This window comes from Protopterus annectens, chromosome 1.part1, assembly GCF_019279795.1.
Source record: "Protopterus annectens isolate FY-2018-M chromosome 1.part1, PAN1.0, whole genome shotgun sequence".
In the NCBI taxonomy this organism is placed as follows: domain Eukaryota; kingdom Metazoa; phylum Chordata; order Ceratodontiformes; family Protopteridae; genus Protopterus; species Protopterus annectens.
Window position 1 is genome coordinate 298,682,793 of NC_056726.1, and position 11,342 is coordinate 298,694,134.

The window sequence follows — 11,342 nt, forward strand, 5'->3', positions numbered from 1 at the left end:
TATATTATGCACTAGTCCAGGGGTAACCTCATCCAGGCTCTCTTGTTCTTCACATTGCTCTCCTGGTTTTCTCCCGAGAATTTTCTCCTTTTTCTTCCTCTGCTCTGCAACCAATTCTGTTGGTTTCTTGGTTGTTGCTTTATGGGGTGCAGAAAAAATGGAAAAATAGGCATGTCCTTCTGCTTTTCAAATTCTTTTACTTTCTTCCTTACATCCAAACCAAATGAGATGCTCGCTGACGTCGTTGGAACTTCAAATATAACATTAGGTCCACCCATTAAGGTGGGTATACTCATAGATTGGTTAGTGTCAGTACTATCCCAATCCTGATTGGTAGTTAGTATAATCCTCGGACTTGCATTCGTTAACACAGTAGAGGCCTCAGAAGGAGCTTTGGATCCACCTACTGAGTTCGAAAGGCTCATCGATTGGCTGGTAGCATCACTAGCATGATCATGATTGGTTCTCGATGCTGCCCTCGGCCAAGCAAACACCTCCCCTTTTTTAAAATCGGAAAAGTCTCTATGTAATTTCTTTCTTTTCTGCATTAATAGTGTCTGCTCTAAAGTAGAAATTTGAGTGGCAAGATGCTCAACAAACATATTTATTCTAGATGTTGGCAACGAAATACTGAGTCTGTCTTGCAGACTAGTTATCTGATCCTTAAGCTGTTGCTCAATCACCACATAATGCTCTATCAAGAACCTCCTGTAAGCATAACTAGTGTCTAAATTCAGCCTTTGCCACTTAGACAGTAAATCTGGAAAGGTGTCACCGTAGTTAGGCATTTTCAGGATTCTTAGCCCTCTCGGCACTATTTTAAAGCTCAAACATGCCTCCATGTGCCTTTGTTGCTATTGGAGACATTTAAGTGGAAATATCTTATTCTCAAGGTCACGCTTGAGAAAAGTAGCATTTTCAGTCTCATTGAATACATTTGATTCACAGGCATCATCTTCAATATAGTTATCTGTCTGTCATGTCACACTAGATAAAGAAAAACAAATATATCCAAAAACACACAACGACTAGTGTGTAGAGCTTCTCCCAAACAGATCCCAAATCAAGTAAGCAAAATAAGAGAGAAAGCACCATGACTGGAGCAGGTTTCACAGCAAATACAATGTTTTAATGCAAAAGTAAGCGCTTTCACGCCCCAAAGGATGATTTGGCGCCATCCCCCACTCTGGAATTATATATAAACTTACTAAACTAGATATAAATCCCTATGTCACAAGATGGGTTGCCAACTGGCTCACTGACAGAATCCACACTGTGAAAGTAGCAGATTCCAAATCCAACCAGTGACAAGTGGAGTACCACAGGTTTCAGTCCTGGGTCCTCTCCTGTTTGGTATCTACTTTTCTGAAGTACAGGCTAACACAGAAGGTCTTTGACTAATGAAGTTCACAGATGACTGCAAACTAGGAGCCATAATTGAAACTCCTAATGATGTGGACATCCTACAAAAGGGCCTCACTGAGACAGATGCCTGGTGTCAAAGCCATGGCCTCAAGCTCAATGCCAAAAAGTGCATTGTCATCCCCTTTGGTAAAAACTCTGTACCTTTGAGCTACCACATAGGTGGTAGTCTACTTAACACCAAAAGTGTGATAAGGGACCTTTGGACACAGGTGGACAGTAGTCTCTCCTTTGATAATCACATTGCCACAGTAGTCAAGAAATCCTTGTACATGGCACACCTCATCACAAAAGGTTTCTCATCCAGGAAAAAAGAAGTCATTGTTCCCCTCTACTCGTCACTCATTAGACCCATTATAGAGTACAATGCCCCTTTTGGTATGTACCTCACAAGTCATCTACAACAACTGGAATGGCTGCAGAAATACCTCACAGAGAGGATTACTGGCCTCAAACAGATGCCCCACGCAGACCGTCTCAAAAAACTCCAGCTTTACTCCGTCGCATATCGCCTACTCAGGCGATCTCTGCCTAACATACAATGCTATGTCAAACCCAGAGCTGTTGGACATACTCCACTTAAAGAAATCCCAGTCCATCCGAGCTACATGCTCTAGGGACCTAAACCTTGTCACCACAATAAACAGAACATGCTGGAGGGATAGATTCCTGTTCCAGAGACTTCTCATACTCTGGAACAAACTAACTATCTAGATCAAACAAAGCTCCTCATTAGCACTCTTCAAGAAAAATCTTGATGATTGGATGGGAAATAGGAAATTCACCCCGGGGATCACCTCTGTGACTCTGCTCGACAGGGGCACAGGAAAATAATTTTCTTGGGTGACGAAAGCCAGGGTACCTTTTTGGCTAGGCTTGTATAGGCCCTAGGGCCGATAACCTAGTACCTACCTATGAACCTATGAGCATACTGACAAATCACAGGACAAACAGGTTGTCAGCCCACACACATCATTTTCCTCACTAAATAAGGTGTCAACACATAAACCCACAAATGCAGAGGTACTCACAAGTAACTTACCAAAATCTCAGTGGCCTTCCATATGCTGCCCTTAGAAAACACATGCCAACAAAACCAAGCCAACACTAACCACTACACATAAAAATATACAGCACAGTGTCTCCAAAAGCAAGCCCCTATGGTGAAACACCACACATTCAAACAACTTGGACATAGTAGACTACATCATGAGAAAGAGTGACATCCCCCTCACCAGGCTGGATAAAAAGAAGGTTATAGTCAGCTGCCTGTCAGGTGCCAGGATTTGTCAGATCACACAGACACTCAGGTCACTCAACCACAAGTACCAGTATGACTCAATCATAATCCATGTGGGTGTGAATGACCAGAAATGTACATCCCTGGACTATATGAAGAGAGACATGATTGACCTTTCTGAATAAGTGTCGCAGGTGGGTATGAGCTCACACTGAGCAATATTCTACCCTCAAAATGAATGACACCACAATACAAACAGAAAATGATTGACTTCAATAATTGGCTTAGCTACTGGTGTCATTCCAAGGGGATCCAGTGTTTGTCAGCCTGGGATGACATGATCAACAAACCATGCTGATTTGCCAGAGATGGTCTGCATCTGTCGCCACCAGGCTTTCGAATACTGGCCAAGGTATTAGCCACTCCCATGGTGTCAAACTAACGGACCTACCAATGTAACAAATTCTTCTAAAGCTAAGCTGAAGGTATTACTGCTCAATGCTAGGAGTCTTAACTACTACACTCCCTGGGAGCTCTCCTCACCCTAGAGAATGCTGACTTCTGTGAAGTTACAGAGATGTGGTCCAATGCTGCAAAAAGCACTCCAATAGTGTAAGACTACAATGCCTATTACATATTCAGACGATACTCTGAAAAAAGAAAAAATGAAAGAAGTAGGTGTTTCTGCTTACATAAAAAACAATCATGCCTCACGATTGGTCAAGCAAGGTGACTTGCTTGAGGTACTCTGTGTCCAGCTGTCCATAGGCAAAATCCCCCCACCATATCATCACTAGCTACAAGTCCTCAACCATGAACCATGAAAACCACTCCACATACCTGAAATTACTAGAATCACTTACCATTCAGCCCAACACACTACTCATGAGCAATTTTAACTACCCCTTCATAAATCAGGAAACATACATGATCACTAACTTGCAGGCTCAGAGATTCCTGGACTTTGTCAATGCAAATACTCTGGAACAGTAGGTCTGCATGCCCACTAGGGGCTCAAATATCCTTGATATAGTACTGACAAACATGGGGGAGCATTGCAGTCCCCCCAGCATAATGTTCACATGAGTAAGATCAGATCATAAATCGGTCCCCTTTGAAATAATTGTAATGGTAGAAACCATATAAAAACCCTAAAACCCTAAAGAATTTTTCCAAGGCAAATTGCCTTCTATTAAGTGATAGCATAGATAATTTTAAAGCTCCCTCCAACTCTGAAAACACAGAGGCCTATGCAGAAGTATGCACAAATGCCATGTATAATCACTTAGAGAACTGCAGAGAAATGGCAGTACCTGACTGAACTAAACCCAGGTCTATCCAGAAAAACAAATCACTCTGGTGGACCCCTGGCATAAAAACTGAAGAAAGAAATTCCTGTCTAGAAGTAAGTGGAAGGGTACACAACTGGGAAAAAAAATTCCTCATTAGTATCAACAATCAAATCAGGGAACTAGTCAAGTCTTCAAATGCCTCCCAAGCAAAGGATAACCATACAGCATTTTTTAGTTATGTCTGAAATCTTAAGAGAAACACTCAATAATATGCTGAGATTGCTGTAGATGGCACTACCAATACTCAACCAGAAGAAATAACAAACTTGATGGCTGATAAATTCAGCTCAAATTTCATCCCCACATCACCTGCAGTCACATGAAATAGTCCCTACCATTTGTTTGCCTGTTATCACAAAAGAATAGGTCATCAATGCACTCTCTAAAGCTAGAAACATAGCACCAATGGGCCCTGACAGAATCCCAAGGTGCCTAATAAAAAGCTTGAATCATGACCTAACAAACCCACTCAGATCTCTGTTAAACCACAGTCTCCAGACAGGCTTTTTCCCAGTAAAGTGGAGTACAGCAACAGTCATCCCTCTCACCAAAGGGGAACTATCAATGGACCCAGGAACTATCAACCCATAAGTCATATGCAAGGCTATAGAAAGGATAACCATGGACCTGATTAACAACTGCATAGAAAATTTCCAGCCTTTATACCTAAACCAGTTTGGCTTCATCAAGGGCAGGTCCTGCCTACTCAGTCTGGTGGACTTCTTTGAGAAGATCGTCAAGGCCATGGATGAGGGTAAGACAGTGCTTACTGCCCACTTGGATATTATAGGTAAACTCATAAAACTGGGCATAAATTTCTATGTTACCAGATGGATAGCCAAATGTCTCATGGATAGGACACATATTGTTAGAGCAGGGGGAGTCCAAATACAGCAAGAGGCCAGTCACCAGTGGGATACCACATGGCTCAGTGCTGGACCCCTTCTTGTTTGGGATATACTTCTAAGATCTCAAGGCAAATGTCGATGGTGTTTGGCTGACCATGTTTACTGATGACTGCAAGTTGAGGGCAATCACTGGCTCCCCAAATCATGTTGATATCCTACAGAAAGGTCTGAAACAGACTAATGACTGGTGTCAGAGACATGGCCTCAAACTAAATACAAAGAAGTGCATAATAATGCCCTTGGGGAAACTAAATATCCCTGCAAATTACAACACTGATAGCACCCCCTAGGAGTGGACCAGTGGTGAGAGATCTGGGTACTCAGATGGATAGTAATCTGAACTTTCACCACCATGTGTCCACAGTGGTGAGGAAACCCTTCTATGTAGCCTTATAAGCAAGGGCATGACATCCAGATCTAAGGATGTCATAGTACCACTGTACTCAGCCCTCAGCAGATCAGTAATTGAGTACAATGCACCCTTTGGCAGGTACCTCACCAGACATCTACAACAGTTGGGGCATCCTCAGAGCTTTCTCACCAAAAAAATACAGGGCATAACCAACATGTCATAAGCAGACCAATTAAAAGTCCTACCTCTGTATTTACTTTCGTACAGATTACTGAGGGGTCATCTGTACCTGACCTACAAGGCAGTCTCTGATTCAGCCCTGATGGAAATGTTGCATATTCGCAAAACTAACTATACAAGGGTTACCTTCTCCAAAGATCTAAACCTGATCACTGACATGAATAGGTCATGCTGGAGTGACAGATATGTGTCCCAGAGATTGCCTCTCTTCTGTAAGAGGCTTCCTATTCACATGAAGCAGAGCCCTTCCATGATGATCTTCAAGTGCAATCTGAACCAATGGATGGGAAATTGCAAATTCAGTCATTCACTCATAGAGTGGCTCCCATGTCCCTTATGGACAAAGACAGTCTATAAAAATTGTCAAAACCCCACTTGCTGAGCCTTCTTACTTTCCCGTAGGGATAGAAAATTGTGTTAAATCTGGATAAAACTGGCTAGACTTGTAAGGGCTCTTGAGGAGTTAGCCTAGTAATCTCTTATGAACCTATGAATATAACTTTCATGGAATTATACTGAGAGTTAACTATAAAATATCCATATAAAGCTCAAAATCAATGAAGCAGTTGTATCTTCATTTTAATGTCATTTTATACCACAGTATTTAAAGAATTTGTGTCTCATTTTTGTAAAGAAATGCATCACCATTTTAGGACTAACATTTTGACAACATAAATCCTATGATTCAGAAATGCTTAGCATGATGGAGAAGCCTTAGCTTGGTAGGTTCCCCATTGCTCTCAGCCCTTCTGATTCTCAGACTGCCCTAGCACTGAGGTTTTCCCTTCAAGGGGGGCTCAGTGTGGAGGGCTGTCTCTCTGCCAGAGCTGCATGATAATGCATCAGTCCAGGAGAGTGGACAATGTTGATTAGCCATAGACTCTACCTGGAAATGTCAGTGGTCCCTGAACTGGTCAGCTGAGCAATTATGTGGCTCAGCCAGTAAAATGTTGCTCTTGGAGGAAAAAGTGACCACTGTAGAAACACAACAGTCACCCATTCATTCCTATGGAAGTACTCACTATCCAGGAAAGTTCAGCAAAGATGAGGGGATGGGAGTTAGCACCTGTGTGTGCATGTGTGTGTGTGTGTGTGTGTGTGTGTGTGTGTGTGTGTGTGTGTGTGTGTGTGTGTGTGTCTGCCCAGGTAGTAATACTAAGGAGGTTAGGTAAGAATTGAGAGAATGGATGTGTGTGCATGAGCATGCGTATGAGTGTTTCATGCATGTGATCAAATGTGATGGGGCTTATTGGTGATGGGTGTATTTGAGTATGTATACTGGAATGCCTGGGAGTGTGTCTGTTTGTGTGTGACCATGTGTAGATGTATGTCTTTGCTAGCACTATGCAAGTGAACCCTAAGGCAGTCACAGTCAGGTCTAACAGCACTTGTGTGTGCTAGTAATGTTTCAGACACATTATTGAGCCAGTAATGTGGACTTTCCCATTGTGGCCATAGCTGTCTTTGAATTGCCTTTTCTCAATATCGCACTAAATGGCCAACCTACATTTCTCAATCACAGCAAGCTGTGAACTGTTTTCCAAATCCCAGGGAGTATGTTTCTGTTTAACAGCTTTTCATGTTTATTAACCTGGGAAGAACAAACAGATACACTTTTCTTTTAAATTCAGTGTTTTAAAAAGGGTCTATATCAGAACATCAAAGTTTTAAAACTTCAAATGTTCTAATATCGACCCGTTTTAATCGAACGCTAAAAATAGCGAAGCTGCAGAACACCGAATTCTTTCCCTAGGGAAAGAATTCGGTTGGCCGGTTCTGTGGCTTTGCTATTTTCAGCGCTGTGGTGGAGATTTACGAGTCGGGTATAGGTAAGTGTGGGATTGTGTGGTTGTTAGGATTAGGGAGCGGGTTAGGGTTAGGGCGTGGGTTAGGTGAGTTTGAGTTAGTGCGCAGTTTAGGTGAATTAGGTTTAGGGGCGGGTTAAGTGAGTTAGGGTTAGGGCACTGGTTAGGTGAGTGTGCAATAGTGACGGACCTTAGGGTTAGGGTTTGGGTTAAGGTAAGTGGATAGATAGTAGTGTATGTATAGTTTAGTGTAGGGTTAGTTGTAGGATTATAAGTGTATGTTTGTGTATTGATGTTTTTTAGGTGTGCTTGTGTTGTGTGTATGTGTTTCGGAATAGCGAATTTTTTCCCAAGGAAAAAATTTGCTGTTCTGAATGTTCGATATTATGTGGTTTAGATATTTTAGGTTTGATGAAATAGCATTCGCTATTTTCATCTTTTGATAATGTAATATAAATGCTTTTAAAAATATTGTAGTGTGTCATTTTTGACCAGGTGGTATTTTGAAGCATTTGGGAATTTGGGGTAGGCTCCACAGTGGTCTCCTGTACTGCATGACTAGCAATTACCTAAGAATCTACAGTATGAATCTATAAATACATGGAAACAGCATATATATGGTCAACCTGAATTTTGTCAAACATCTGTTTGGTCGACAAATGCAGGAGGTGGTGTTTAATTCTGATGGTATGGATAGCCAAGTGGTCTGAATGTTAACAGTATGTTTCGTCGACACAAGTGAGTGGGGTTGAAAGGGGTGAGAGTGTTTGTGCATGTGTTTGCAAGTTAGGGTTATGGTTGAGGATAGGTGAGAGATAGGTGTTGTATGTTTGTGTGTAAGTGTGTGTATTTTAGCCTTAGGGTAAGGGTTAGGTAAGGGGATAGATGTAGTATTGTTTATGTGTGTCTGAGCATGTTTATGTGTTCAAGTGTGTTTTGTGTAGTGGCAGTGTTACGGGAAAATCTTTATTAAGGTAAGATGTAGGGTTAGGGGAGGGGGCAGCATTAGGGTTTAGGTTTTTTACCAATTACTAAGGTGCTGCAAGGGGATGGTGCCCTGAAAACTGGGTGATTTTGCACACCTATCAACTGATTGTGTATTCAACTAAAGTTTTTCGACTAAATAGATGTTGACCAAAGGAAATGTGATTTTTCTGTTCCCATATATATATATATATATATATATATATATATATATATATATATATATATATATATATATTATATATATATTTCTGTGTGTGGATGTGTTAGGAGTTGAAGGACAGAAATGTGAGCAGCCTAATGGATGTGTAGGCATGGTGATGATCCCTTCAACATAGGACTACATCTCGGAAACATTTTGAAATGTTCTAGTAGAATTATGACAAGTAATTCCAGGGCATATCATTTGTAGACTGCACTTAGCTGGTGATTAACAGTATATTAGACTTGTACATGCCTTCATTTCCATGTGAAGTCAATTCCATGTTGAAATCTGAAACACCTCTGTAGGGTGGCTTATCTGAATATTAGAAAGGTGCTCACAATGGTAGCCTTCTGCATACGTGTTTACATTGTATATTGTGCATGCTCCCTTCATCTTATACAGTTCATCCTTCCTTTTTGCAGTAAATGCAAGGCAATACTCATTCATACTAATATGGCCTGGGCTGGTATGTAATTGGAAGTGAACAAACAACTGGAGTGCAATAAAATTGTTTTAGTCCAACTCATACTGCTCCTGCTTGAAAATGTTTTGCCAGAAGAGGAAGTAAAACATGTGCTCTTTGGAATAAATGCTGATTTCATTACCCTTCAAAAAGATGGAAAACATCCCAAAAATTCATTCACTTGCCATTGTAAACACTACCAAAATCCTGAAATAAACTGTGCATCAGCAATTGATAATTTTCTTTCAAGCGAATGATACCCTAAAAAATACTAATGTGTGATGTCCGGGCTGTAAAGTTCGGCAAAGGCTTTCAACTATTTTAGTTTACAATGGATGAGTCACACACACAGAGTCACAGTTAAAAACTAAGGTTCACATTTTTGAATTTCTTCATTGCACAAAACAATGTAAACTAGCTCAAGTGTAGTATGCTTTTATGGTTTACCATGACAATTTTGCTGTGCAATTGCACGGCAATGAAGTATTCGAACAACAGATGTTCGAATACTTCATATTTCGGCAGGTTATGTGAGCGAATGGTATTATTGTGAATGGACTGTGCATTCGCAATTATAACTTTCGCTCATATAAGGGGATTGTGGTACAGTGCGGTTAGGGAAATACATCCCTTTTCTCAATGTAGTGCGATTTCGGAATTGGAATATTAAGTTATGGGGGGTGGGGCTTGTCCCCCCTGCATAAACGAGAGTTTAGGCTAGTTAGTTAGGGAGTTAAGGGAAGGGTGAGATTGCTGTTGTGTTGAAAATGTCGTGAGCGACATTTTCAACATTAATAGCTGTTTTTCGACGTTAGGAACGTTCGGAATTGTGTACTTTCGGTGAAACACTTTGCTGATAAGTACACTTTTTTTTTTATTTTCAAAATAATGATAGTGAACCTGCTTTTATAATACTTTCAACCTTCAATACATTTTTCAAGTAATGGGCAGTAAAATCCAGCTGTGAAATCAGTAAAGTACATTGATAACCACACAATCTGAGGGTAAGGGAATTTATTTTTGAATGGTGTATAGTTTTACATCTCTCTCTGTTTTGCATGTGTCAGTGTCTTAGGTTTAGATGAAAAGTAAGGGTTTTGAACAGTTAAATGGTTTCTTAATTTTATAGCACTGAATAATTCATCTCATCTGATGAATTAATGGCATTTTTTGCCATCTGCACTAACATACACAATATCCATATAAGCAAGTGTGTATGTATACACACACACACACACACACACACACAAACACACTATTTTACCAAGAACACAGTTATTTGTTATTTTTAAATATGCAGTAGACTACATGATGCCATAAATAATTTGAGACAAGGGTCACTGTGCAGCATAATTGCATTTTGTCTACCTCACCATGCAAGATAATTGCATTTTGTCTAGATCTGCAAATTAATCTAGTACTTTCCACAAACTTGGTAGCATTAAGTTAAAAATCACATGACAGTTGTTTGGCATTTCCAGATTATTGCAATAAAGTGCAATCAGAAGTCTAAGAGAACTGCAACAGTATATGATAAAGCCTAGAAAAGACTACCACTGAAAACATGGCAACAAGTCAGGGCTTTGTGTACTCTCTTATGGAAGAAACTAAGGATGCCACTAAGGAATGACTCGCATGCTAGCATTCTGTGTTGTAGAACTCGCATGCTAGCATTCTGTGTTGTAGAAACCCGGGCTTGTCAGTAAGTAGTGGGCTGCAGGAGATGTAATTCAGAGTCCTGCTCAGGGGTCAGTGTATTGTATCTTTCCAAGAACTACAGCAAAAATGAACATTGTGAATCTCAACAATCTGTGCTGTTCTTTGATAGAAGGGCACAGATGATAGTAAATGATATGTATTTTTGTTGAACCATGCTATTTAGTTTACAGTATCCTTCTCTACTGTACGTCAGTGCTTATACTAATGAAATTCAACTGACTTTACATAACCAGAAACTATAAATAAAGCTTCAAATCATAGTACATTTAAATTTAAAAAGTAGTTACCTTGACCTGCCAGTATCCATAGAAAACTGCAGATGAGAACTACATTCCCTCGATTTATTGTCATGTTGGTCTGAGAGCACTCCTGACACCCAGAAGGTAGGAAAAAAAGCTTTAGAGGAAAGAACAGTATGATTGTGAAAGCAGTGAAATAATCATGCACTATTCCAGAGACACTGAGACATATGCAACTTCCTCCCTAATGTCTCTTACAAATACTCTAAACTTCCCCATTTGTTCCTTTGCTAGCAGCTTTTGACACAAATTCATATTCACACAGTCAAATACATTTATTCTTCTGTGTACGTATATATTTATATATAAACATGATCACATGTACATTTAAGCATCTATAGGGGGACTTGTTT

At 40.3% G+C, this 11,342-nt stretch overlaps 1 protein-coding gene across 2 annotated transcripts in view; it reads right to left on the reverse strand.

Annotated features, from left to right (window-relative positions):
* Positions 1 to 11,132, reverse strand: part of NFAM1 (NFAT activating protein with ITAM motif 1) — a 496,710-nt gene extending 485,578 nt beyond the window's left edge. Inside the window, exon 1 of one of the 2 annotated variants that reach the window (XM_044074639.1) lies at positions 10,978 to 11,132. In XM_044074639.1, the coding sequence (XP_043930574.1) occupies positions 10,978 to 11,041 (64 nt within the window). In that variant the 5' untranslated portion in view covers positions 11,042 to 11,132. The remainder of the gene's footprint in view (positions 1 to 10,977) is intronic. The other variant, XM_044074631.1, reaches the window with a different exon arrangement.
* Between the last annotated feature and the right edge of the window lie 210 nt (positions 11,133 to 11,342).